The 26,921-nt window shown below is 50.3% G+C and overlaps 3 protein-coding genes across 3 annotated transcripts; 2 read left to right on the top strand and 1 right to left on the bottom strand.

Moving 5' to 3' along the window:
- The first annotated feature begins 203 nt into the window (after positions 1 to 203).
- RAB3A (RAB3A, member RAS oncogene family) lies at positions 204 to 10,629 on the top strand. Its single transcript, XM_081895842.1, has 5 exons — positions 204 to 510; positions 6,145 to 6,372; positions 6,653 to 6,771; positions 7,665 to 7,789; positions 9,874 to 10,629. The coding sequence occupies exons 1-5, from the start codon at positions 295 to 297 to the stop codon at positions 10,062 to 10,064; spliced, it is 879 nt and encodes a 292-aa protein (XP_081751968.1). The 5' UTR covers positions 204 to 294; the 3' UTR covers positions 10,065 to 10,629.
- Positions 10,630 to 12,010: 1,381 nt separating this feature from the next.
- MPV17L2 (MPV17 mitochondrial inner membrane protein like 2) lies at positions 12,011 to 18,453 on the bottom strand. Its single transcript, XM_081895929.1, has 6 exons — positions 18,366 to 18,453; positions 17,229 to 17,449; positions 16,168 to 16,338; positions 15,954 to 16,030; positions 15,743 to 15,871; positions 12,011 to 15,232 (listed from the first exon to the last, which is right to left on the bottom strand). Exons 2-6 carry the CDS (start codon positions 17,404 to 17,406, stop codon positions 15,161 to 15,163), a joined length of 627 nt encoding a protein of 208 aa, XP_081752055.1. The 5' UTR covers positions 17,407 to 17,449; positions 18,366 to 18,453; the 3' UTR covers positions 12,011 to 15,160.
- A 121-nt stretch (positions 18,454 to 18,574) lies between these two features.
- HAUS8 (HAUS augmin like complex subunit 8) lies at positions 18,575 to 25,866 on the top strand. The gene is made up of 10 exons (XM_081895810.1): positions 18,575 to 18,731; positions 20,112 to 20,164; positions 20,672 to 20,693; positions 21,109 to 21,189; positions 21,917 to 21,987; positions 22,423 to 22,497; positions 22,805 to 22,963; positions 23,067 to 23,208; positions 24,290 to 24,431; positions 25,614 to 25,866. The coding sequence occupies exons 1-10, from the start codon at positions 18,608 to 18,610 to the stop codon at positions 25,732 to 25,734; spliced, it is 990 nt and encodes a 329-aa protein (XP_081751936.1). The 5' UTR covers positions 18,575 to 18,607; the 3' UTR covers positions 25,735 to 25,866.
- Positions 25,867 to 26,921: the final 1,055 nt, after the last annotated feature.

The raw sequence follows: 26,921 nt of genomic DNA on the forward strand, positions 1-26,921 counted from the left end.
CTTAAGAGCCCTTGAATAAAAACAGAATTAAGAATAAATAAATTCCCCTCATGACCAGCATTTATTCGAGGGCTTAATAGCTTAATAGCCCTCGAATAAAAATAGAATTTAAGAATAAATAATTTTCCCTCAGGGTCACGTGATTTGCTTCGCCATAGGGAAAAAATGGCGGGAGAAAGAAATCTCGCGAGGTTCCGCGAGGCTTCTCTCTCCTTAGAAATCAGCCCCGTTGGGTTTCAAGCGAGCTGGTTCCGGGGCTGCCAATCCTAGGCGATCCACCAATCGCGTGGCGGGATGGCAGCTTCCCACGATCCCGCCTCCAGGAGCTGCGAAGGCGGAGGCGGCGCCTTGCTCCCTGACGTCACCCGCCCTATTTGCATAGCCGCCCTCCCCTTTCGGAGCGCCGGTGACGTCAGCCCGGGTTCTGCAGGCAGGTGCCGTCGCCTCGCGCCGCTTCTGCTGCTGCTGCTGCTGCTGCATTTGCTGCTAGACCCGAAGCGCGTTCCCGAGGTGAGTGCGCGCCTAGGGCAACCCCCCCCCAGCTTGGCACCCCCCCCCGAGGCCGTCTTTTCACCTTTCCTGCATTGCACCTTTTGCATCCCTGCATTGCATGCGAAAGAACGCGTCTCCGGGGGGGCTGGTAACCTTCATTTGACACATGCAAGATGCAAAATTGCAGGGGGGGGGGAAAGAAAAATAGCCAAGCCTAAAGCGCTGGATTCTTTAACCAAAAAGATCATTAAAAATGGAGGTGTTTTGGACAGGGATGATGCTGGCTTGCTCACGGGAGCGGTGCTTTCCTCTTTTTTTATTTATTATGAATTTCCTTGCAATGGGCTAAGCTGGAATTGCTGGCCTGGCAAAAGAGGCTTCGGTGATGCAGATGGTAAACAGGCGGATTGGGAAAGGAGGGACGGGGGGGAGGGAGAGCGAGCAGCGCAGGTTGGAAAAGATCTGCTGGGCCTTCTTTGCAATGGGGGGGGGAGGCAGCTTTTTGCAAAAAAGCAAAAAACCCAACGCAAAAAACCCCTTCCCAAACCTCTGCGTTTTGTAATGAGCTGGATCCGAATCGCTTTGGCAGGAGCTCACCTTTCGGGTGACAAGAATGAGCCTTAATATGGTTTTGTCTTTCTCCCTCTGCCCCCTTTTCCAATTCCTCTGATGCAGAGAGAGCTTGCCAGTCGCAAAGCTAAAAAACGAAAAATCAAGGCGGAGGGAGGCAATTGATTCACGTTTTTTGGATCCTCTCCCCACCCCACCCCCTTTGGCAGACCATAATTGCAACCCACTGCGTGCTTTTCTGGGGTGAGCGATGCAGCATTGAATGTAGGCAAGGAGATGATGATTTTGGGTGCTTGCCTTGCCTTTTGCACGGGAAGGAGAGAAAATGGGATGGATTGGGCCAGCGTTAGCCCTACTCAGAGTAGATCTATTGAAGCATCACACACATCCCTTGCTTCCAGAATGTACCCCCTTTTTTGCAATTCCACCTCCTATCCTCTTGGTTTTCATCCGTTTGCAACTGGATCAGATTTGTGCAGGGGGAGAACGGAGTGTGTGTCCTGTTGATGGACGGCCGTCCAGGCCAAAGGGCTGCCATGCAACGCCTGGCGTATGAATGATTGATGCCCGGGTGCCAGGGGCAACCAGGAAGCTGGGCCCTATCGATGTCGCCAAGATCGACGTCTTTTCTGCGGGGACCGGGGCTGATGGTGGCTGGTGGCCTGGGTGCAGGGCCCGATTTACGTCAAAGCTCAAGCTCTAGCTTAGGGCCCCACTCTCTTGGCGGCCCCCAAAAAATTAAAGGGAGAAAAAAACGGATGTCCATTTCCAAAATATAAGATAACAAACAAATGAAATAAAACCTACATCCAGCAACCGTGTTTTGTGTTGTGTAGGCTCCACGGATGTAAGTCATGGGCCTCGCCTGCTCCCTCAAATATCCCTGCTTTGCTCCTTTCTATATATAGGGTGCCAACATTCTGCATGGACTGGTTGCAGGGCAACATGCGCAAATGGCTTGGCATACCTATTAGGTTCATCAGTGACCATATAGCATATATTCAGCACCAAAAACAGCGACAAATTGATGTTGACAAAGGACAGCTGGACATAGAAAGGGCCCCGTTACCTTCAGGAGCTGAGGGCCGCATCAAACCTCAATCTGGCCCTGCCTGGGTGGCATTTGAAAGTGGGCTGTGTGTGTGTGAACCAAATGTGTGGGGAGGAGGAGACGGCCTGTGGGTGGCTCAGGCAGAGCCTCCTGTTCAGGAGCAGTCTATCTGTGGACAGGCAAAGAGATGGGGCCCTGCTGCTTGAGCATCCGCCTCCGTTGTTGTCGGCTGTTAGTTTGTATTTGGCAGGATTAGGTCAAATCTCATATGCGGCCCCGGGCCTCTCTTACCAGGACCTTGGCACCCTCCTCTTGGTTTTGGACTGGCTGGAATGTTTCTCTCGAACTCGGACCAGGCCTCTTGGAGGCAAGATTTGCAGCAGTGGCTCCTCCCGCTCCTGGCCCCACTTACCCATGCGGCCCTTGGGACAATTGCACAGCGCACAATGTGGCCCTTGGGTCACGCAGGGCCGGCGGGGAGGGCAGGATAGGGGGAAGCAAGGCAGACGAGGGCCCCGGAGAGGCCCGGGTTCAAATCGCCGCTCAGCCATGCGCCGGGTGACCTTGGAGGCCATTGAGTGTCTTGTCATCCTGTTCTGCCTCACAGGGTTGTTGTGATGATGAAATGGGGAAGGGGAGGGTGGGAGCAACTTAAGCGTCCTTGAGGAAATGCAACAAATATTTACAATGTTTGAGACGCTGCATAATAAGTAGAATAGTTGTTTTCTGCATTATTCGAGGGATTCTTGGAGGAGTGGTGGGCTAGCGCTAGGCAATAAATATATTTATTATTAAGTAAATTTGTATACCACCTGATAACCACAGATCTCAGGGCAGTTCAGAAGATAAAATTGCAATATAAAAGCACAGCATGCAGAATAAAAATAAAAACGAGAGCAATCCAATAGCGCCCCAACTCCCTGACAACATCCAATGCCCTTTTAAAAAGGGAGTTGGGGCCAAAGGCCTAGTTGAAGTGGAATAATTACATAATTACGGATATGTAATAAACAACTTTAATATGTAAGTAATCTTCAGAGGAAATACGGAATACACAACAAATTACAATATTATGATTATTACAGCAATTCTTGCAGCAAATGTGAGTTATGCAATAAATAACCATAATATTATTTCGATCATCCTTGGAAGAGGAGATCTCTATATTGAGTAATCCTCAGAGGAAATATGGGATACAGAGCAAATAATATTATCATTGTTATCAGAACAATTGTTGGGGCAGATGTGAGTTATGCAGTGAAACGGCTGTAATCTTATTTCATTCACCCTTGGAAGAGGAGACATGTAATATTGTTGTTATCATGGATATGTTGTTTTGATTTTATGTATTTTTATATTTTGATTTTATTCTGTGAACCACCCTGATAACCTCCTGTAAGCCAGATCAGTGGGTGGGGGTCCCCATTCTGGGTGGGGAGGGAGCTGAAATCAGGGCGTTTCCTGCCCCCCATGAAAGTTTGAATGCAGTTGCTTTGCATTCAGGTCCCATGTTCATCCACCTGGGAAGCCATTGCCAGTCAGAGCAGGCATTACTGATCTAGGTGGGCAAGCTGGTCTGGATTCCGCATTAGACAGCTTCTTTCACCCCTCTGTGTGTGCCGTCGGGGTTGCAGAAGGAAGCAGACCCCGCAGGATCACAGCCGGCAGGCAGCCTGTTCCCGATACCAGGGACAGAACATCCCGCGTGGGCAAATTTAGCTTTCCGGAACGCCTCCTCTGACGCAGGAAAACGTGGCTCTTCTTCTTCTTTGCCTGCTCACAAAGGCACGGTTTTTTTCTCCCTTGCTGGGAAGAAAGGGGGAAACTGTGAGTCGATGTGCAAGAATATCTGGTGCGTTTTGGGACTACAACTCCCATCGGCCAGTGCTGCTGAAGGAGAAGGATGATGGGCTTTGTAGTCCAATGGTATCTGAAGGAGGGGCGCCGCATTGACACCCCACTGCAGTCAGGGCTTGAGAAAAAGGCAGATCAGCCCTCTTCCCGTATCCAGACTCTTCCCAAATTAGTCACACTTTTTCCTGGGGGGTGTCAATCCTGCATGCCACAAATAGGCAGGCAATGGGGGGGGGCGTAAGTTGTCAGTCATTTGTGGGGGGGCATCTCTCCATTTCTTCGAAGGAAATAAGGAGTTTTGCGTTGGCAAAAGCAAGCTGCCCGTCTCTTGCCTTGATCTCACTTAATCCTGTTTCCTTGTTATCCTTTTTTTGGGTTTAGCTTCTTTGCCAGAATTAAAATTCCTGGAGGTTTGGGGTGAACCGGGGGGCGCATCCTTCCCAATGCAGCTTGGGGACCCCCCCTGCCCTCCCTGATGCACGAAAATACCGCTAACTAGGATCTGGTTTTTTTATTTATTTAATCCTCCCCGGCCTGAGTGTGCAAATGTGTCTCCCCCTCCCATAAAATCCCGGTTTAGGTCGCCTTGACGCCTCCTGTAGGAACGGCTCAGCGGCCTCAAGATTTGCCTGATGCGAGCGGCTGGCCGTTTAATTAGCTAAAAGGGTTATGCAGAAGGAAAAGTAGGCCGTGGAACAAAGCGTGCGGGTTGAAGGGCCGTTTAATAGGGCTGCGGCCCTCCCCACCCCCAGACTCCCGGGGAAATCTGGCCAGAAGCAGCGTTTTGTGTACGCTGTCCGCAAAGAGAGATTTGCTTATTTATTTTGCTCAGCTGTTTTAATCCAACAGGGTTAGAAATGGATCTGGGGCAGTGGGCGAATGAGATGGGGTGGGCTCGATCGGAAAAGATGGCGACGGATTCGTGGAAAGCCCCCGGCCGGAAATGAACGATCCTTGTCCCGATTCTTAAAACTTGCCTTGCGGTTGATGCATCCCCACCGACGTTTGCAACTGTAATACATGCATGTATTTAAAGAGGTAGAGGTGCTGTATTTTTTTATGGTGCACTGCAAAGCACAGCAACGAACGATGGGATTTGAGAAAGGAACCGAACAGGCTTCCGTCTTTGCCGTCTTGTTTTCCTTCGCATAGCCATTTCCCCCCAGCAGAAGGCCGTTCTCTGGGTGTCACTTTGACTAATAACCACATATTCGTTATTATTTCTCCCCTCTGCAAGCATTTTTTGCCAGCTCGCATTTGAGCTGCATTGCAGGAGGGGTGGAGGAAGGTGGATGTGGAACGGAAACTGGGTTTCGTTCTCTTCCCAGTCTGTTGCACCATTAATAATGCTGGTCCTTTTTTGCATAGTTAAGATAAGGGGGAAAGACAGGACTGGGAGCCTTGTTATCGTTACTATTTTATTTTTGCCCATTTTACTCTCAAAACAGCCCTTTGAGGGAGGCTCCTTTGAGAAACAGATCTCTAATAATGATGATGATGATGATGATGATGATAATTTATCAATATGCCACCCATCTGACTGGGTTACCCCAGCCACTCTGGGTGGCTGCCAACAGAATATTAAAAACACGTTAAAACATTAAACCTTAAAGACTTCCCTAAACAGGGCTGCCTTCAGATGCCTTCTAAAAGTCAGGTAGTTGTTTATCTCCTTGACATCTGATGGGGAGGGTGTTCCACAAGGCGGGTGCCACCACTGAGAAGGCCCTCTGCCTGCTTCCCTGCAACCTCGCTTCTTGCAGGGAGGGAACCGCCAAAAGGCCCTTGCGAGATGGACCCCAGTGTCCAGGCTGAATGATGGGGGTAGAGGTGCTCCTTCGGGTCTACTGGGCCGCTGAGGGCTTTCAGGGTCAGCACCAACCCTTTGAATTGTGCTCGGAAACGTCCTGGGAGCCAATGTAGGTCTTTTAGGATCTGGTATTATATGGTATTGGCGGTCACTCCCAGTCCCCAGTCTGGCTGCCCCATTTTGGATTAGTTGCAGTTTCCGGGTCACCTTCCAAGGAAGCCCCACGGAGAGCGCATGAGCTCTTGCTTTGGTTTCTCTTTAATCCTTTCTGGCTTCCACGGGTGTCTCCTGGGGTGCTAGCGAGGGTCACCCCGGCTGACCCCCCCCCCGTGTCTCACCACCTTTCCTGCCCTCCCTCCCTCCCCAGATGGCCTCCGCCACCGACGCCCGCTATGGCCAGAAAGAGTCCTCCGACCAGAACTTTGACTACATGTTCAAGATCCTCATCATCGGCAACAGCAGCGTTGGCAAGACCTCCTTCCTCTTCCGCTATGCCGACGACTCCTTCACGCCGGCCTTCGTCAGCACCGTCGGCATCGACTTCAAAGTCAAGACCATCTACCGCAACGACAAGCGGATCAAGCTGCAGATCTGGGTAAGGAAAGGGCCCGTCTCGCAGGGTGAAAGGAAGGAGGAATAATAATAATAAATTATTTATACCCCAGCCACTCTGGGCAGCTTCCAACCAAATATTAAAATACAGTAATACATCAGAGATTAAAAGCTTCCCTAAGCAGAGCTGCCTTCAGGTGTGATCTTTCAATGTGACTGAAAGAGCCCCATTTCTCCGCCAAGAAAGAGTTGATGTTGGGGCAGAATTGGGGGCCTGATCCTGCCGGGCCCCTCCGTAACAGCCTCCTTTGGCCTTTCCCCAGGACACGGCCGGGCAAGAGCGATACCGGACCATCACCACCGCCTACTACCGGGGAGCCATGGGCTTCATCCTGATGTACGATATCACCAACGAGGAGTCCTTCAACGCCGTCCAGGACTGGTGAGTCCCGGGGGAGGAGACCCTGGGGGTGGGAGGGGGGTGTCACCAGCCTCTGGACTATTATTCATCTTTTCGATAATAATTTTTACTAATTTTCCATTATAATCCAATATTAGCCTCACTGTAACAATACCAAGATATACCGTATTTTCCCGTGTATATGCTATAACGTTATTGTTCTAGTTAAATAAATTGTTTAAACTGTTATTAAGGAATTGATTATTTTCCTCCTTCCAACAAAGTACAGCAGAAAAGTTGTCCAAATATAAACTGCTGACTTATTAAACCTCACCATAATTTCATAATTGTCTGTCAGTGTGTTTCTAATAGTATAACCAAATCAGTAGTTTTTTATATAACTTTAAAAAAGGACTCTGAAAATTTATTATTCCAAAAAAGGAAGCCTTCCTCTGATTGTAAATATTAAGACTATACCAGCAAGAATGAGTCTTTCTGTAAAAAAAAAGAAGTGATTTGAATCAAGTCTTACTAATGATTTAAATCGTGGTTTAAATTGATTTGATTTAAATCAAATCCACCCTGAGTGTGGGCAACACAGAAGTGTACTCTGGGGGAGAAAGAGACTTAAGGCTGCCCTTAGCTAGCCCAGATGGGGGGCAATGGAGGGCAGAGAGCTCTCAGCTTCTGAAGCACATAGTCCAGACATTGGAAACCCCCCCCCCCGCTGTTTTGTGACTACAATTCCCATCATCCCTGACCACTGGTCCTGTTAGCTAGGGATGATGGGTATTGTAGTCCCAAAACAGCTGGAGGGCTGAGTTTGGCCATCACTGGCTTCAATGCTCCGCAGGAAGGGCAGGCAGTGAGTGGTCTTTTTAGCTGTCCCAACAGTCTTCCCATGACTCCCCTTGCTGCTTCCTTCTCTCCGCCAGGTCGACCCAGATCAAGACCTACTCGTGGGACAACGCCCAGGTCCTGCTGGTGGGGAACAAGTGCGACATGGAGGACGAGCGGGTCGTCTCGTCGGAGCGGGGCCGCCAGCTGGCTGAGCACCTGGGTGAGTCGGCAGCCAGAAGAAGGCGCTCTGGGGGTTGTGGGAAGGAGAGAGAGGTGGAAAGCAGGAATCCAGGAGGGGGAGAGGCTTCAGGGCTTTGCAAGGTTTCTTCTCAGCCGCCAAGGATGGCTTAGGCTGCCTCGCAGGGTTGTTGTGCCGATGGCGGGGGGAGAGGCCCATGGGCAGCGGCCTGAGCTCTTTGGGGGAAAAGGGCGTATCAGTGTAATAATAACGATGGAGAGGAGAGTAATAAAAATGATGTTTCATGATGGTAATTATAATAATTGGTGGCGGCTGCGGCTAAAAACAGTAGCACCTCGGTTTTCGAACGTAATCCATTCTAGAAGACTGTTTGACTTCTGATAAGCTTTCGAAAACCAAAGCATTTCCTTCCAGGTTTTTGGCGTTTGACATCCGAAACGTCCAACTTCGGAGACGTTCAAAAACCGAGGTGCCCCTGTAATACTAAGTGGTATGATAACAATAATTAAGGGTGATTCATAGAATTGTTTGAGTTGGAAGGGTCCCTGGGTCCAGCCCAGCCCCCTGCAATGCAGGCATCTCGGCCAAAGCATCCCAGACCAATGGCCACCTGACCTGCTTCAAAACCTCCAAGGAAGGAGAGGTCACAACCTCCCAAGGCTCATACAGTCAGAAAGTTCTTCCTGATGTTTAGTCCTTTCTTGGAACCTGAAGCCATGAGTTCAGGTTCTGCCCTCCAGAGCAGCAGAAAAAAAGCTGGCTCCCATCTTCCACGGGGCAGCCCTCTGGTGGGAAGTTTTTGAAAACATTTGACACTTTGTTGTGTTTTTAATGTTTTGTCGGGGGCCGCCCTGATTGGCTGCATATAAATGAAATAATGCTAACAGTTACAATAATAATGATGATAATAATAATAATCAGACGGTTCAGGATGAGGATGGTGTTAATGATGTGGTAATGAAAGAATCCCTAGCCGGAATTAAGATTTAAGAATTAAGATTGCCGGAAGAAATATCAACAACCTCAGATATGCAGATGACACAACCTTGATGGCAGAAAGTGAGGAGGAATTAAATAACCTTTTAATGAGGGTGAAAGAGGAGAGAGCAAAATATGGTCTGAAGCTCAACATCAAAAAAAGAAGAAGATCATGGCCACTGGTCCCATCACCTCCTGGCAAATAGAAGGGGAAGAAATGGAGGCAGTGAGAGATTTGACTTTCTTGGGCTCCATGATCACTGCAGATGGTGACAGCAGCCACGAAATTAAAAGACGCCTGCTTCTTGGGAGAAAGGCGATGGCAAACCCAGACAGCATCTTAAAAAGCAGAGACATCACCTTGCCAACAAAGGTCCGTATAGTTCAAGCTCTGGTTTTCCCAGTAGTGATGTATGGAAGTGAGAGCTGGACCATCAAGAAGGCTGATGGCCAAAGAATGGATGCTTTTGAATTCTGGTGCTGGAGGAGACTCTTGAGAGTCCCATGGACTGCAAGAAGATCAAACCTCTCCATTCTGAAGGAAATCAGCCCTGAGTGCTCACTGGAAGGACAGATCATGAAGCTGAGGCTCCAAGACTTTGGCCACCTCAGGAGAAGAGAAGACTCCCTGGAAAAGACCCTGATGCTGGGAAAGATGGAGGGCACAAGGAGAAGGGGACGACGGAGGACAAGATGGTGGGACAGTGTTCTCAAAGAGACCAGCATGAGTTTGACCAAACTGCGGGAGGCAGTGGAAGACAGGAGGGCCTGGCGTGCTCTGGTCCAGGGGGTCACGAAGAGGTGGAAACGACTAAATGACTAAACAACAACAACAACAACAACAAAAATGAAAGAAGAAGAAGAAGAATGGGGGGGGGAATATGAGACGGGGGAATATGAGAGATGTTTGCCCTTCGGTGGGGGCAGTTTCTCTGTCTCCCCTCTTGTGTTTGGCCAAGGGAGGAGGGTCTCTGCCTTGTTGGGGGTCCTGCTGGGCGTTTTGAGATCCTTGTTTCTCCTTCCAGGGCTCTCTTGCATTTCCCGCCCCCCCTTGCTCTCCTTCTCTCTCTGTGTGTTCATTATTTTGTTTCATTTTTGCAACCCCCCCCCCTTCCCCTGTGTGCCAGGGTTCGAGTTCTTTGAGGCCAGCGCCAAAGACAACATCAACGTCAAGCAGACCTTTGAGCGCCTGGTGGACATTATCTGCGAAAAGATGTCTGAGTCGCTGGACACGGCCGACCCCGCCGTCACCGGGGCCAAGCAGGGTCCGCAGCTGACCGACCAGCAAGCCCCCCCGCACCAGGACTGTGCCTGTTGAAGAGACTCCCAGGCGGAGCCCCCAAACCTCCCCCTGCCCCCCTCCTGCCGCACCTTCCTCCTTGCCTGCCTCATGTCTCCCCCCCCCCCGCCACCTCCCGAGTAACTATGGAGTCCTGGCCTAGCCATCTCCCCACCCCCATTGACCCATCCCATTGCTTTATCCTTCTTTGTGGGGTTGTTCGTTTTTGGGGTGGGGGTGGGGGGGACGAGACCCCAAACCTAGGAGGGGTGTCAAAGCTTAAAAACAAACCACCTCCCCTCGCTCTCCTTTAAGGGAGGGGTGAGAATTCAGCCCCCTGCCTGTCTTCTCTTTGTGGATCGTCTTTTCTTTGTGGGGCGGGCTGGGGAGGCGGGTGGTCAGCCTCGAGAGGAAGCTATTTCCACTGTTCTGGGTTCTTCTTTATGTTATTTATTTATTTATTGGACCACACGCCTCTCGATTTGTAGCTGTTCTTGGTTTTGCAAATCTGCGTGTCCACCGCTGTTCCTCTTTCTTCCTCCTCCTCCTCCTCCGCCTTCCTTTGCTGGTTCTTTTGTCAATGCATTCTGTGTGTCTCCCCCCCAAAACCACTCCCCGTCTTGTTGAAGAGAGCAGAGCAGGCACCCCATGCTTGGACCTGCCGTTGCCGCGAGGGTTTGACTCCTCGGTTAGAGCGGCTGCTTCCCGTGCCGAAGGAAGTTCTCCCTGTTCCGGTCCCTGTTCTCGGCTCCAGGTAAGGCTGGGGGAAAGAAAGCGGAGAGCTGCTGCCAGCCAGTGGGCACAGCGCTAAGCTAAATGGACCAGCGGCCTCATTCTTCACAAGGGGTATTCGTTGAAATCAAACGCAAGGACTGGAGGCTTTTTTAGCAATTGGGCTGTTGCTCAGCAGTAGAGCGCCTGCCCTCCAGTCCTCAGTCCCCAGTGGTATCTCTAGGTGGAGCTGGAAACAACGCCCCCCCTCCCCCCCGTCTGGAGGGCCACTGCCGGTCAGTGTAGACAATATACTGAGTGAGACAGACCCAACGGTCTGACTCTTGTAAAGCCGAATTGCTTCACTCCCCGTGTTTGAATCCTGCAGCTGCCGTCCTCCCCGTTTGCCCCCCCTCTCCAAAGTAGGATGGGTCCTGCAATGCTGCTAGCGGGGAGGCCCACACCTGCTTCTGTGCCTGCTCCTCCGGCTGTGCAATTGTGGGGGTCCTTCCTCCCCCAAATCGGTCCTCTCCGTCTCTCTTCCTCCCAGAGTGGCGGCGTGTGGCTGTTGTGGCGTCTTCAGGGCAGGACATCTGCGACCCTCCAGCTCCTGACCTGCTAGCCAGTGTGGCCGGCGGTCAGCGAGGGAGCTGGGAACCCCAACAAATCTGGAGGGCTGCAGATCTCCCTTCTGAAGCCTCGTTCGGCAGCGTAGAAAACGATGCCTGGCTCTGTATGCTTTCAGATCTAGGAAACGGCTCAATGTGCAGTTGCGGGGATCTCCTGGCCTCCAATTTGTCTGGACGCAGATCTCCCAGCTTCCCAGACTCTCTTTGGCCTCGCTGGCTGGCTAGGCAGGGAGGGCAAATACCCTCCTTGCCAGTCCGGCGTCACCAAAATGCCGCCAGGAGAGCTTTCCTTGATTCCCACCGCTGCCCTGCAGAGGATGGCTTGTGTCTTTCTTTCTTTCTTTCTTTCTTTCTTTCTTTCTTTCTTTCTTTCTTTCTTTCTTTCTTTCTTTCTTTCTTTCTTTCTTTCTTTCTTTCTCTCTCCCTTCTTTTCCCCTGAGAAAACCCCTTTCCAGTCCTCCTCCCGTCTTCCTTGGTGTACAGGAAAAAGGAAATGCAATCCCCAAGGCCCGTTCCCTGTAAATAGAAGTAGACTCTGAAGTGTGTGTGTGTGTTTGGAGGTCCTCTTGCCGTGCCGTGCTTTGTGCTGCTGGTGGTTTTATTTATGTTTCATGTGCGTGTGAGCGTGCGTTTGGGTTTTTTTAAATTTATTTAAAGAAAATGTTAACATACGCGGTTTTTCAGTTGCTTGTAGGTTATTCTCTTTTTTAAAAACAACACCACCGTATTTATTAAGATGAACGAGAATAAGGCGGGCCCAGGAGGAGAGGTTGGCAAAAGGAGCAGCCGCCAAACTCCTCCTCGGATTAATCCATGTTTAAAGCAGTATCGCACCACTTTAAAAATGACAGCTGCCCGCACTCCCCCCCCCAAAGAATCGTGGGAATAGTAGTTTGTTCAGGGTGCTGTTCCCTTCGCAGAGCTACAAATCCCAAATCGGTTTAACAATCAACTCTTCTTTCCAGGGAACTGTAGGACAGCATTTAATGCACTACAAAAACCCTCCCCAAAGATCCCTGGGAACTGGAGACCCCCATCCCCTCACGGAGCTACAATTCCCAGAGTGGGTTCACTAGGCAACTCCATCCTTTCCGTTTGGCCCATGAGGGCCAGTATCTTAGTTTCTTCCAGGAGGGAAAGGTCCCAGGTTCAGTTTCTGTGATCTGCACTGTACTGGAAACCCCGGATACTGACTGCTGCCAGTCAGTGTTGGCAGTCCTGAGCGACATGGGATTCTGCCTAACGCAGCTTCCTCTTTGCCCTGACATATACCCTCTGGGAGCATGTCTGGGTCCTTGATGGCGCAGACCACTTAGGGCTGCGGTCCCCAAACTTGGGTCTCCGGACATTTTCAAGGTCCACTTTTGTGGAACCACCTTCCCCAGTAAAGTCCACCAGTCTGAGCCAGTCCTGTTGATCTTCCAGACCCCCCTTCAGCAGCTTGTGTTATTGCAGCTGATTTGCAATTGGGAATTTGTTAGCTTTGGCTCTCTGCATTTTGCAGGGTTGGGGGCCAGATTCTGGCCCCGTCTGCACTGAATAGTCAAGGCAGCACCGTTGCACTTTCAGCAACCATAGGCTCCCCTAAAGGATTGTGGGAAGCGCGGTTTGTAAAGGCTGCCGAGAGCTGGAAATAGGAGGCCCAGATTTCCACCCCAGAGCCAATTCCAGAGCCAGCGCCTCTTCCCAGAAAACGGGGGGAACGGAAGGCTCTGCGAAGGGAATCGGGGTCCCCTACCAACTCTCTGCATACTTTCAACGCTCCCCGACCCACTGGTCCTGCTAGCCAGGGAGGATGGGAGTTGTAGTCCTGAAAAACACGCAGAAGCCCAAGTTTTGGGAAATGCTGACGGGGTAAAAAGTTGGAGGAAAATCCCAAGCGCTAAAACAGAGATTGTAATGCAGGCAGTAAAACCCGCCTGGAAATCCTAAGGGGAATTGAGGGGGGGTGGTCTTTTAAGAGCTCTCGGCACCCTGAAAACTACAGCTCCCAGGTTTTTGGGGTGGAAGGGGGAGCTGTGACTGCAGTATCCTCTCCGCGTAGAGTTCAGATGCAGCCTCCGAGTAAACCCAAAATTAGCTGGCGTCGGGCGGCCTGTTTCAAAGGGCCTACTCTGGAGCAGGGCTCGCTTGGGCTCTGCCTCTTGCCTTCCCTTCCAACACGGGGAGGGGGAACTAGTTGCCCCCTTGGGTGCTGCTGGGGCTCCAGATCCCATCAGCAGCCAGCTGGAAGCCTGGTTTGCCCCGTCCAGCTTCTACATTCCCTGCATCCCTCCATTCCAGGTTTTTTCTTGGAGCGCGGTTCCTATGAACCCGAAAGCGCTTTGGCCCAAGGCTGGTGGCATCTGCAGGGCACCAGGTTGGGGAAGAGGCTGTTGTGCTGGAGGAGAGGGAAAAGGTCGCTTTGCCCCTGCCCCCTCGGACCCGCAAGCGCTCTTTCCCCGCTTCACCTGGAGAACTCCTAGCTTTCAGTCTTCTCAAACGACCAAACTCTCACTGTTTAAAACACCCCTTTTTTCTCTCATTCCTCACCCCTCCATCCCACAACCCCCCTTTTCTTTTTTCATGGAAACGCTACGTACGGTTTTGGGTTTTATTTTCGTTTTGGCGGATATTTAGACACAAAACATTCTCTCTCTCTTTGTGAAGTTTACTTCTATGGGGAAAATTATATATATATATATAAATATAAAAATATATATATGCTGTACTGTATTTAAAAAAAAACTGTCGGAAGTGTCAAAATGAGTTCAGTTTCTTAAAAAAACAAAAACAATGAAAAGCTATGGGGTGGAAAGGAAATCCCAATATCGTGGTACCAAGGAGAGTTGTGAAGAAATAAAATTCTGATCACGAGAAGTGTTCCATGCTGCTAGTCCCTGTGGAGGAAACGGGGAGGCCGAGCGCTTGAAGGGGGTCTGATGTGGCAAGGGGGGCCGGGTGCTTTTCAAAGGGGTTTTCTCCCAGTTTGGGGAGTGGGCTGGGGCTTAGTGGTGTGGCTGCCCCTCCAGCAACAGAGGCAGTCTACCTCTGAGTGCCAGCTGATGGGAACCGCAAGCAAGGAGCGCCTCACTGTTGCTCTTGCATTTTGATAGGGGCTTGGGCTGTGGTGAGGCTGGGAGGCTGAGTAAGTTTTTAGAAACGAGGAAAGAATGGGATTCTAGAGTCAGAAGGGGACCAGAGAATCATCTATTCCAACCCATTGAAAGGCAGGAATATGCAACTGTCTCATACGGGGATCAAACCTGCAACCTTGGCGTGTGGCCAGCTGCGGCCGTTCGGCTGCAGTCGGGAGCCTGGCAGCTCCGCCGCACTCAAAATATAATTTAATAAGAATAATAATTTATTACTTATAGCCCACCCATCTGGCTGAGTTTCCCCAGCCACTCTGGGCGGCTTCCAACAGATTAAAAATACATTAAAACACCAGTCATTAAAAGGACAAACGGCCTTGACCCGACGGCAGCCAGAGAAGAAGCACCTGTCTTGGCAACGGCGTGCAAAAAAAGGCAACCTGCTTTTTCTTTAATTGGGAAGATCTGGCACTTTCGAATGAACTGGGAAGGACCGGGGTTGGCAGTCGGGAGATGCCCGTGCCAAATCTGCCCCCCAGCCTGTTTCAGGATCCGAGGCGCTGCTGGAAGAGGGAGTCGAGGCCTCGGCTGGGAGGAGAGAAGGCTGCGCCCCCGGGCAACGGCGCCTGCTTCCCAGATCCAGCCACCGATCTGGTGGGGCGCCAAGCTGGCTCCGGCACGAGTTCTGGATCCAACCTTGGCAGAAGCGAGTGGCCCTCGTTCACCCAGTCGTTTCCATCTCGACTGTGTCGGCTTCCTCGTTTTCCTCCAGGCTGAGCGATGGGTGCTTAGGCTAGAGAGAAAGCGGGGTGGGATCTCATCAGTTGGGGATCTATGCAGCTGGTGGGATCTCTGACTAGAGCAGAGAGTATCCTCTTGACCCAGCAGAGCTGCTGCTGGGCTGACCACTGGTCTCGCTAAATCCAAGGCAGCCTGCTGAAATGATCCCTTAAGGCAGGCAGCCCCAAACTCTGCCCTCTAGCTTTTTTGGGACTACAACTCCCATCATGCCTAGCTAACAGGACCAGTGGTCAGGGATGATGGGAATTGTAGTCCCAAAAACATCTGGAGGGCCGGGTTTTGAGGTTTTTATTGTGCTTTAAAATATTGGAGCAACCCAGTCAGATGGGCAGGGTATAAATAAGAAATTCCTATCCTGCTGTCCTGCCCACCTCTGCCCTACAAGAGAACATGGTCCCCGAACTCATGATTCAAAGGATCTGAGGCTGCAGTTCTGGGATAACCCCTCTCTCCACCGGAGACCCCAAACTCACGCCCTGTGCCGCTGCCTCAGTTTACCCACCCGGTGCTTCAGGTACGAGAGGTATGTGTCCCAGCCGAGGGTGATGACGTTCATGTAGAGCACCCGGTAGGCGGCGGGCAGGAAGAGGAAGTTGATCAGCTGCGCCGGGGGCCACACGCACCAGTCCATCTGCCAGCGGGGAAAGGAAAGGGGGGTCAGTTGCCCCAGGGGACAGGATGTGATGTCAGGGACGGGGAGGGAAGAGTCTTACCTTATAGAACTCCCAGAAATTGTCCTCCAGCTCTTGCCAGCTCTGGTCCAGCGTCTGCCCCTCCAGAGACCCCATCCCTGCAGGGAGACAAAGGAGATGCCTGGGAGGGGGGTCAGGATGATGCCAATCCTTGGCCCTGCTTGACCCCCTCCACACGCATACAATCCCTCCCAAGCGGGATTTTTCTCCTGGCGGTGTCAATGTCCTTACTCACCCAAGAAGTACCAAACGCCCAGCGCCGGAGAGGCCACGATCTGGTCGATGAAAACCTTCTTGAGGACGCTGCGGATCCCGCTGAAGCCGGCGGCAGGGAAGGTGCGGTCGAGCCACAGGTACCAGTAGTGCATTAGGGGGCCCATGCTGCAGCCGATGGCAAACATGCGGGCTGAGGAGGAGTAGAAGGCATATTTGTAGTGGGTTAAACCACTGAGCCTAGGCTAGGACTTGCTGATCAGAAGGTCGGCAGTTCGATTCCCCCCATGGGGTGAGCTCCCATTGCTCGGTCCCTGCTCCTGCCAACGTAGCAGTTCAAAAGCACATCAAAGTGCAAGTAGATAAATAGGTACTGCTCCAGCGGGAAGGTAAACAGCGTTTCCATGTGCTGCTCTGGTTCGCCAGAAGCGGCTTAGTCCTGCTGGCCACATGACCCGGAAGCTGTACGCCGGCTCCCTCGGCCAATAAAGCGAGATGAGCGCCGCAACCCCAGAGTGGGCCATGACTGGACCTAATGGTCAGGGGTCCCTTTACCACAGGCAAAGAAAAGAGGCTCCATCACTTGGAAGTCTAAAGGGAGCGCTTGTGAAAAGCTGAGGTGGAGGGGACTTCCAGAAGTCCCTTCCAAAACCAAAGCGTTCCCAAACCAAGGCACGCTTTCCCATAGAAAAGAACGCAAAAATGGATTAAACCGTTCCAGACCATTAAAAGCAACCCCTAAGGCAGCCGTTTAGCATGAATTTTACTATCTAACGAGACCATAAAATGAAAACAATGAGCAATGTACTGCAGTCACACAACCAATCAGTAGCTAAACTGGGTTCCACACAGAAAAACAAAACCAAAAGAGCCACAAAAACGTGAAATTGATAGCAAAAACAGACAGACCTCCGTGTAATACAGAAAGCCTTGCTCTTGTGTTGCCACCCTCCTGACCTCTCGAGGAGCATGGCTAATGGCCACGACCCACAGACCGATGGCCTGACTCTGCACCCCCGGGGATTGAAATCCCAGGTAGCGCCGTGGAAAGGCCGTTTCAAGCAAGAGGCAGGCAGGGCTCACCTGTGCGGGCCAGATCCCGCTTGCGCTTGGGGTCCTGCCTCATCTCCCAGGCCTGGCGGAGCGTGTCCCCGGCAGCCAGGAGCCCCCCGCAGCTGACAGTGTTGGTCACGAGCAGGAGGCGGCCTTGGAAGAGCGGCTTCCAGTAGACGGAGAAGATCTGCCGGCCGCGGGCCATCATCCTGGCGCTTCGTCGCAGGCCCAGCGACTGGCTGGGGGGAGAACTGCAGAGAATGGTTGGGGGGGGGACACAAACAAGATGGTGAGCTTCCTCCCACGGCCTTCTGGTGGTTCCCTCTCTGCAAGAAGTGAGGTTACAGGGAAGCAGGCAGAGGGCCTTCTCGGTGGTGGCACCCGCCCTGTAGAACGCGCCCCCCCCCGTCAGATGTCAAGGAGAGAAACAACTATCTGACTTTTAGAAGACACCTGAAGGCAGCCCTGTTTGGGGAAGTCTTTTAGGTTTATGTAGCTAGTCGTGTTGGTCTGCCGTAGTCCAAATAAATTAAAACAATTCTTTAAAAAGATAATTAAATAGACTCTTCTTAAAAGCCTAAAAACTCCTTTAAAAGAATCAAGTCTTCAAAAAGGTTATATGCGCTAAGGAAGTCTTTAAAAGAATCCTTCCAGAAGAATTTAAAAATGATAATGTAGCACCTTAGAGACCAACTGAGTACAGTGGTACCTCGGGTTAAGAACTTCATTCGTTCAGGAGGTCTGTTCTTAACCTGAAGCACCACTTTAGCTAATGGGGCCTCCTGCTGCTGCCGCGCCGCCGGAGCACAATTTCTGTTCTCATCCTGAAGCAAAGTTCTTAACCCGAGGTCCTATTTCTGGGTTAGCGGAGTCTGTAACCTGAGGTACCACTGTAGTTTTAGGTATAAGCTTTAGTGTGCTTTTTTTCGCGTTTTAAATATTCTGTTGGGAGCCGCTCAGAGTGGCTGGGGAATCCCAGCCAGATGGGCGGTGTATAATAATGATAATAATGATAATAATGATAATAATGATAATAATAATAATAATAATAATAATAATAATAATAAATTAATTAGGAATATGAGCGACAGCAACAACCGTCCTGGCCTCCGCCCGCCCTCGCAAGTCTGCCCGCGGCCCTCTGTGCATGCTCAGAGGCGCTCTCACCTCGGGCCTCTCCTCCGCCTCCTCGCGGGAAGCCCAGGCGAACACGAGGAGGGTCAGAGTCCGAGCCCACGCCGCCACTTCCGCCTCCGCGGGGTCACGTGAGCGACAAAGCCACGTGACGCCGCCTGCGAGACGCCCGCCCGGAAGCGAGGCGGGGACCGCTCTGGCCGCGCGGATTCCTCCGTCTCGGTGTCTCTGCGCATGCGCAGCGGGCCCCTTGGCGGGCTTTTCGTCTGAGGGCGATGGCGGGAAGGGAGGCGGCGGCGGCGGCGGCTTCTTCTTCGCCACTCCGGAGCGGCGCGTCTCTCCGCGCGGAGCCCGGCCTGGCGTCGGAGGAGAAGGCGGGAGCGCGGCCCAAGCAGAGAGGTGACGGCGCTCTGCACATGCTCGGGGGAGGCCGGCGCGGGGCCGCTCTGCGCATGCGCCTGGGGGAAGGCGGCCGCGCTCTGCACATGCTCGGGAGCACCGCTCTTTCGTGGCGGTGGTTCTTTAAATGTATTGTTACACAGACAATTTCGCAACACATTATTTATATCGTGATTTATACAAATTATTTATATATTTATATAATTATTTACATATACTGTTTTGCAACACATTATTTATATCATGATTTATACAAATTATCTATATATTTAAAAAATGATTTATATATACAGTTTTGCAACAAATTATTTATATAATCCTTTCGCGACATTCGCTTGACTTCCTCCCATCCCTTACATGGATCCTAATGACTATTTTTCCAAGTTTACATATCAATACAGTTTCCATAATTTACATTTTTCTTAATTGTCCACAAACTTCATTACTTTACAAGTGATTTTTTCCAAAAGTCCAGCTAACGTTTTGGGTTATAAATCCCACCCCTAATTCTTTTTAAAAGTCATTTATCTTCTAGATTCCTTAGTCTCCCGGTTAGTTTAGCCATTTAGCTATTTCACGTGAACTGCCCTGAGACCTTCGGGTTTAGGGCGGTATAGAAAATAAATAAATAAAACATATTTGGGCATAATCCAGCAATTTTGGCTTCCCATTCTTCCCTAGTTGCTGTTTTATCTTAATCATTTGTTTGCTTTATTTTGTAAGCTGCCCTGAGATCCCCTGGGCAAGGGCAGAAGATCCATATAATTATAATATAAAATAAGGCCCGTATGATGGGGGGTTGTCTGATGCACATGTTGTGGGGGGGAGGAGCTGCACATGCGCAGGTGGGACAGAGGTCTCTGCACATAATAATAATAATAATAATAATAAATTTATTTATCCCCTGCCCATCTGGCTGGGTTTCCCCAGCCACTCTGGGTTGCTTCCAACAGAATACTAAAAACACGCTCAAACATTAAAAACTTCCCTAAACAGGGCTGCCTTCAGATGTCTCCTAAAAGTCAGGCAGTTGTTTATTTCCTTGACATCTGATGGGAGGGCGTTCCACAGGGTGGGAGCCACCACCGAGAAGGCCCTCTGCCTGGGCATAGTCATGATTTATGTTGGGGGGGCGTCAGAACTTCAGCTAGTTCAGTATTTTTATTGCTTTTGAGTGCTCAGCTGCCCCCCTCAGCTATGCCCATTGGGGAGGGCAAGGGGCGCTACAGGAGCAAGAGGCACACTGCCGTTCCAGAGAGGGGAGGCACTTTGCCCCCCTCCTGCCACAGCCTTCAGAAAAGCTGCTCCTGACATGCTCAGAGGCACCTTGCCTCTTCCCATTTCACACTTTTCCTCTTTTCCTCCTTTCTGCCTCCTTAGGGGCAAGAATCGTGCCCTCGCGATACCTGGACTATCAAAAAGGATCCGGAAAGGTGAGGTCTGGATGTGAAATTCCTCTTTGTGGCGTTTCTGCTTTAGGTTTGTGCTTCACTTCCTCTTGAGAAATCTTTGGTAAAATAATCACTAATAACAGGTTGTGGCTCCTTGTTTGTGGATTGCTCTCTCAGGAGGTTTGCCTGGTGCCTTTATTATAGATTTTTAGGCTCCTGGTGAGAATGTTCCTCTTCAGTCTTTTAAATGTGTCTGTGAGAAGGGGGCCATCACTGTTTTGCTGTTTTGTTTTAATGGTTTACTTCTTTTTATCCCGTGTTTTCTTCTGTGAACCGCCCTGAGATCTTATGACAAAGGGCAGTTTATAAATCTAATAAGTAATAATAATCCTTGAAATAAATTCCACCGAAACCTGCTTAGGGTGGGTGTGGGGAGAGGTGTAAACCCCTTTATTTTGATTTTTCCAATTGCTGGAGTGAAACTCACAGTCCCCAACCAAGACATAACAGCCCATGCCTAACTTGCCATGTCTTATTCTTCCTTTCCAGGCCGCTGCCAAAGCCACAGCTGGTGAGTTTTTTTTTGGGGGGGGGGTCATGCATCTTGAAGGGGCTCTCTGGGGCGGACCTGCCTTTCTCGGGGGCAAGTTCACATGAGGGTGGGGATCCTTCCGACACGGTTAAATCTGTCGAGAAGGCGATCTGGGTTGGTGATTCCCTCCTGGAATACAAGAGGCCCCCATCGCTTTCGTTATGCAACTGGCTCTTCGAAGACAAGGTCTATTCTTTGCCGTTTCAATTCAGCCGTTTCTAATTTTGATCTGCATTTATTTGTCTCCATCATACAATGAGCTCAACGCCGGTAAACCGCTTGGGAGCCACTCTGGCAAACCAGGATAATTGGAATATATATATTCCTATACATATATATAGTCCGGTAGCACCTTAGAGACCAAGTATAATGGGGTTTTCCTCCCCTCCTCTAGACCCTCACGAGGTTTTGCAGTCCACTCTGGTGGAGAGCCACGGAAGATCCCGGCCTGAACTGGAGGTCTCTGTCATCAAAAGTACGTGTGTTCCTTCCAGTTACAGCCTTGAACTGGTTGCAGAAGTGCTGGCCTCTTTTCTCCCCCTCAACGAGAGAACCTCTGCGTGGTTCTTGGAGGGGTGGGGTGGCATGTCCCGCAGAAGACCCAGGGGTTCAATGATACCTTTCCCCCCCATGTGGGATATTTAAGGCAACTCCGTTCGTCCAGGACGAGACGCCTTGAGCTCTCCCCCAGAGACGTCTTTAGCATATGCGCTGCCGGGGTGCAAAGATCCGCCCGGCGCCCCCAAATTTAGTTTAGCCGCCCCCCAGAGGTGTCCAGAATATTTTAAAGCACAACAAAACCTCAAAACATAAAAACTTCCTTGAACAGGGCTGCCTTCGGATGCCTCCTAAAAGTCAGATAGTTGTCTATTTCCTTGACATATGATGGGAGAGGGTGCCACCACTGAGAAGGCCCTCCGCTTGCTTCCCTGTAGCCTCACTTCTTGCAGGGAGGGAACAGCTAGAAGGCCCTTGGAGCTGGACCTCTGTGTCTGGGCAGAACGATGGGGGTGGAGACGCTCCTTCAAGTATACAAAGCACAGGAAAACACTAAACGGAAAAAGCGGGGGGGGGGTCATTGTCGCAGCCATTTGTGGGTTCCCTCCTTCCCAGTTGCAGCCCAGTCTCCTATCGGCTTTTGACTGTTAACTGGAATGTGACTGTACGTGTGTGTTTGTCTTTTCTCTGGTTGCCACTTCTAGGCAAAAGCTGCCCCAGAGCATCGAGTTCGAAACACCACCTAAAATCCACCCCCCGAGAAAAACAGAGCCTGGTGAGTCATACTGAGACATTGAATGCAGATTTTATTTTCTAGTGAGGGGCTACAAGTTCTTGTTGAGCTGTTGTCAAACAGATACTCTCAAGTCTGCTGTTAGGGAGGTGTTTTGGTTGCAGTAAACTTTCCCAGACGGATGAGCCAGTCTTGGCCACGAGGGTCCCCTTGTCTTGTTTTGAATGCATTTGGTGTTTTTGTGCTTTTAGTTGTCTTTAATTATCTTATGTGTAAATCGCTCTGAGAAGCCGGTTTAGAAGGCAATTCATAGCTTAATAATCATCATCTGGGACTTAAGGTTTCTATAATTTAAAAAATGGCAGTGCTATACTTTCTTAAGCACGTAAAGAAAATTGCAGCAGATCGCCCGTCCTCCCTGCTTTTCTCGACAGTTTCCCACACATTTGATAAAGAATCGGCTTTGTTTTCTTCCAGGTCTCCCCTGATTCTGACGACTTGATTCGGATGCTGGAATCGGAGACACTTCTGTTGACCTATGCCTCCCTAAAGGTACAAGACCAGCAGTCTTATCCCTGCTTTGACAGCTGGCGGCAAAACGTCACTTAGAGAAGGATCTGAAATATTTCCCTTGAAGATTGAGTTTGTTTTATTCTGGATTGTTTCATATGCTGCTTTAATGTGTTGTAAATGGCTTTGAGATATTTCCCCTTTAAAATATAACACGGTATATAAATGAGGAGGAGGAGGAGGAGGGAGGACCCCCCCCCCTTTAAAAGCCCCTGCACTAAATACTTCTTCTTTCACTTGCCTTTTGTGGACGCGTGTTCGAAACCCGACAACATTGCATCGCAAACAGATGGCGAAGAATACCGCCTTCCTGGAAGGGCGATCCGAGAGGAGCCTGTTAGCCCTCAGCAGGGAGGCTGCGAGGCTGCAGGCGGACGCCCAGAAGAAACGTCGCAGGCTGCAGCGCCTGAGGAGAGACCGCCAGCTCTCCGAGTCGCTGGGCAGACAGGTTGGGCTTCCTGCTTCCCAGGGGGCAGATCTGAGGACATTTCTGTGCTTGGTTCTGTCCTGCGGCTAACGCCTCTCCTTCCTTCCACCCCCTGGGCTTCCAGCTCGAAGCTCTCGCTCCCGTTTTTGAGCAGAGCCCGGCATTCGAAGAAGAATACAGGCACTTTGCCACCGCCCTGGACACGGCGAGACACGAGCTGCCGGTGAACGAGATCTACCTGGGCGAGGACAAGAGCCAGTATCTAGGTAGGGAAGTGGATACCCCTCAGCGGCAGAGACTCCTGGATTCAGCCCCATGTGGCGCCAGGAAGCATCTGCTTTTGGGGGAATGTTGAGGGTGCAAGGAGAGGATATATTGCTTCTGAATATCCTTGCTAACTTGCGCTTGCAAGTTCCTTCACTTAGCAGAGTGCCTTCCCCTTCTTACGCAGCAGAAAGCTGGTTGCAACCTCACGTGAGTTTCTGAAGACAATAAGCAATTCAGTCTGGCTTGTCCTGGTAAGACCCCTTGAATCTCTCCTAAAAGAATACAGTGGTACCTCGCAAGACGAATGCCTCGTAAGACAAAAAACGCGCAAGACGAAAGAGTCTTTCGTTTTTTGAGTTGCTTCGCAAGACGATTTTCCCTATGGGCTTGCTTCGCAAGACGAAATGTCTTGCGAGTTTGTTTCCTTTTTCTTACAACCGTTAATACCAGGGTGCATCCGTGCTTCGCAAGACGAAAAATCCGCAAGACGAAGAAACTCGCAGAACGAATTAATTTCGTCTTGCGAGGTACCACTGTAAATACACCGCAGGCTTATTCATAAGTAGCAAAAAGTAGTTTTACTCACGATTAGGCAGAGCGCAGTGTGGTCCCTGAAGGCAGGCTTTAGGCTTTAAGTTACCAACAGGTTTACCCCGTATGGGAGATAACCTGGGGAACTGCTGTGACAGCCAGCAGCCCAGTCCAGGTGATGCAGAAAGCAGGCAGGATGAACAAGAAGATTGGGAAAAGAGAAAGGGAGCAGATTTTCCCCCCAAAAGCGTTTTATTTTAGAAATACAATTTAATTTTTTTTTTTAAAAAAATCTGATTTAAATTAAAAAATCATTGATTTTTATCCACCCTGACAGCTTGGGAGATTTGCAGTTTCAGCTTGGTCCAAGAAACAGCCCTCCCAAGCCTTCTCCTGCAGCGCTTTGCAAGACCTCCGAGGGCAGGAGTTGCAGCCACCAGGAACAATCCTCTCCAAGAATCTGCTTTTCAATGGGGAGGGTTCCTGGTTTGATGCCTGCCATCTAAGAGGATCTCTGCCTCTCTCTGAATCTCTTCCCTCGACTTGCAGACGACTTGCAGAGGGCCTTGGCCGCCACCCAGGAAGCTCTGCGCAGAGCCCTGCCGGAGCACGCCAAGGAAAACGCCAAGGGCCTGAGCGTCACAAAGGAGCTGGAGGAGACGTCCTTGGAGGTGGCTGCCGAGCTGCCAAGGTATTTAGCGTAAAAGCACATTTTAAAAGAACCTAAGGAACCTTCTTCCTGTTTGGTTGGGTGGAGGAGGAGGAAGAGGCAAGTTCTTAAGGGGCTGAGGGAGATCTTGGTGAATCGTGTTGGGAATACAGACATACTCCATGTTGGGAATAAAAAGAATGAGACAGAAATATGACGTCCCATTCCCCCCCCTGCTGAAGTAGAGCATCTGCTTTGCTTGGAGATTCACTTTACAAAACAGTGAGATTGTGGCCTTTTTGGAACTGGCTTAGAAGAACACTAAGAACAAGACAGAAATTGCAGAAAACAAATGTGTAGAGAGAAGTTATTCTCATTTGCTCATAAGTACTAGAACTGGTCGCCCAGTGCTTCAGAAAGGAAGCTGTTCTTCACTCAGCAGCCCGTTCACCTACGGGACTCACTGCCACAAGGTGGCCCACAGGCTCAAACGGCTTCCAAGGGAGGATTTAGGCTCATCCACGTGATGCTATTCAGGAGAGGCTGGCTGCAAACTCATTTATTTATTGGAAACGAAGGGATTAGTCAGAGCAGACGCACTGGATTTAAGGGATGTGCCTGCTTTCCTTGGGTGTACTTTGGGTATGGTTGGAGATCCCTGAGTGGTCATTAGCCATGATGGTGCAATGGAACCAATAATAATAAGAAGAAGAAATAATAATTTATTTATACCCCACCCATCTGGCTGGGTTTCCCCAGCCACACTAGGCAGCTCCCAATAGAATATTAAAAACACGATAAAATTAAAAACACGACAAAGGATCAGTCATTTAAAACTCCCCTGAACAAGGCTGCCTTCAGATGTCTTCTAAAAGTCAGATAGTGGTTTATTTCCTTGACATCTGATGGGAGAGGGCGCCACCACCGAGAAGGCCCTCTGCCTGGTTCCCTGCAACCTCACATCTCGCAGGGAGGGAACCGCCAGAAGGCCCTCAGAGCTGGACCTGGGCAATCAGAAGCTGGGGAGAAATAATAGGGGGAAGGCCCTTGCCATTGTTTCCTTCGAGGAAGCGCCTGGTTGGAGCGACAATGTTGAACGTTGGTCGGTCTGAGCTGTCAGGACGTCATGTTCTTAGCAATGGGTCTTGCTAGATCTTTCGCAAAGAGATGAGCCTGTTTGCTTCTCTGCTCCCATTTCCTGCTCTCCTCCTCCTCCTCTTCCAGGACCTTCGCGCACGGACTGGACTTGTCGGCCGACGTTGGCAAAGAGGCCTCCCTGCGCTGCCAGAAGGTCTTTGAAGACGCCCAGGGGGTGGAGAGGATGAAGCAGCTCTACTTTGGCTAGGCCCAGACCCCCAGGCTGGCTCCCTCCAGGCCGCTCATCCCGAATCCGGCAGCCGAAGCCTCTGCCAGGCTGCTGGAATTTTTGTATCAAATTGAATTTTTGTATTAAAGCACGTCACTCTTTCACTGCAAAGTCTGGTTGCAACAGTGTCTTCTTTTGGCCTGTTTTATTTATTTATTTATTTTATTATTATTATTATTATTATTATTATTATTATTATTATTATTTGTTGTTGTTGTTGAGTCGTTTAGTGGTGTCCGCCTCTTCGTGACCCCCTGGACCAGAGCACGCCAGGCCCTCCTGTCTTCCACTGCCTCCCTCATGTTAGTCGCTTCGAGAACACTGTCCCACCATCTCGTCCTCCGTCGTCCCCTTCTCCTTGTGCCCTCTGTCTTTCCCAACATCAGGGTCTTTTCCAGGGAGTCTTCTCTTCTCACGAGGTGGCCAAAGTATTGGAGCCTCAGCTTCAGGATCTGTCCCTCCAGTGAGCACTCAGGACTGATTTCCGAATGGAGAGGTTTGATCTTCTTGCAGTCCATGGGACTCTCAAGAGTTTCCTCCAGCACCAGAATTCAAAAGCATCCATTCTTCGGCGATCAGCCTTCTTGATGGTCCAGCTCTCACATCCATACATCACTAATTATTATTATTATACCGCCCTCTACCCGGGGGTCTCAGGGCGGTTCACAGAATAAAATCAAGATGCAAAACCCTCTTTGATTGTCCATTCTGGGTCGCCCAGCCACTGCCAGAGCGTCCTTCCTCTTGGCAGATCAAGATGAGCAGGTGACAGCAAAGGTGGCAAGGTTTTTTAGCTGGGGCAATCGGAATAAGATCCACTATTTGACTTGATTCAAAACCCAAAAATGCATTTTACATAACTGACTTTTTATTTCTATCCTTTCAAAATCTTTTTTTTTTTTTATTGCTGTGGCCAATGGCAAATAAAGATTTTTTTAAAAACCACAAAATACCTAATAAGATACTTAGTGATGGGGATGCGTTTTTGTATGTTATACAATTTTTTTTACAAAATGAAAGACCCATATCTCTTTTGCGTATCTCTGAATAATCAATAATTCACAAAAATCCCCTATTGAGTCCCAGCTCTGATCTATTCCCAGGAAAGGAAGGGCACCGGGCGGCGCTCGGGCTTCGCCTGCGCGGTTTGCGCCTGCGCGGCCGTC

Source organism: Podarcis melisellensis, assembly GCF_964234715.1.
Source record: "Podarcis melisellensis genome assembly, chromosome: 18".
Lineage (NCBI taxonomy): Eukaryota > Metazoa > Chordata > Lepidosauria > Squamata > Lacertidae > Podarcis > Podarcis melisellensis.

What these genes read in the sequence shown, in the direction of transcription:
- RAB3A (XM_081895842.1), top strand. Translation starts at nt 295, where the DNA reads ATGGCAGCTTCCCACGATCCCGCCTCCAGGAGCTGCGAAGGCGGAGGC. An exon ending in ACCCGAAGCGCGTTCCCGAG is followed by an intron (nt 511 to 6,144) that starts GTGAGTGCGCGC and finishes CTCCCTCCCCAG; the next exon opens with ATGGCCTCCGCCACCGACGC. An exon ending in TTCAACGCCGTCCAGGACTG is followed by an intron (nt 6,772 to 7,664) that starts GTGAGTCCCGGG and finishes TCTCTCCGCCAG; the next exon opens with GTCGACCCAGATCAAGACCT.
- MPV17L2 (XM_081895929.1), bottom strand. Translation starts at nt 17,406, where the DNA reads ATGATGGCCCGCGGCCGGCAGATCTTCTCCGTCTACTGGAAGCCGCTC. An exon ending in GCGGGATCTGGCCCGCACAG is followed by an intron (nt 16,339 to 17,228) that starts GTGAGCCCTGCC and finishes ACTCCTCCTCAG; the next exon opens with CCCGCATGTTTGCCATCGGC. An exon ending in GGGCGTTTGGTACTTCTTGG is followed by an intron (nt 16,031 to 16,167) that starts GTGAGTAAGGAC and finishes GTCTCCCTGCAG; the next exon opens with GGATGGGGTCTCTGGAGGGG.
- HAUS8 (XM_081895810.1), top strand. Translation starts at nt 18,608, where the DNA reads ATGGCGGGAAGGGAGGCGGCGGCGGCGGCGGCTTCTTCTTCGCCACTC. An exon ending in TGACCTATGCCTCCCTAAAG is followed by an intron (nt 22,498 to 22,804) that starts GTACAAGACCAG and finishes CATCGCAAACAG; the next exon opens with ATGGCGAAGAATACCGCCTT. An exon ending in GGACAAGAGCCAGTATCTAG is followed by an intron (nt 23,209 to 24,289) that starts GTAGGGAAGTGG and finishes CTCGACTTGCAG; the next exon opens with ACGACTTGCAGAGGGCCTTG.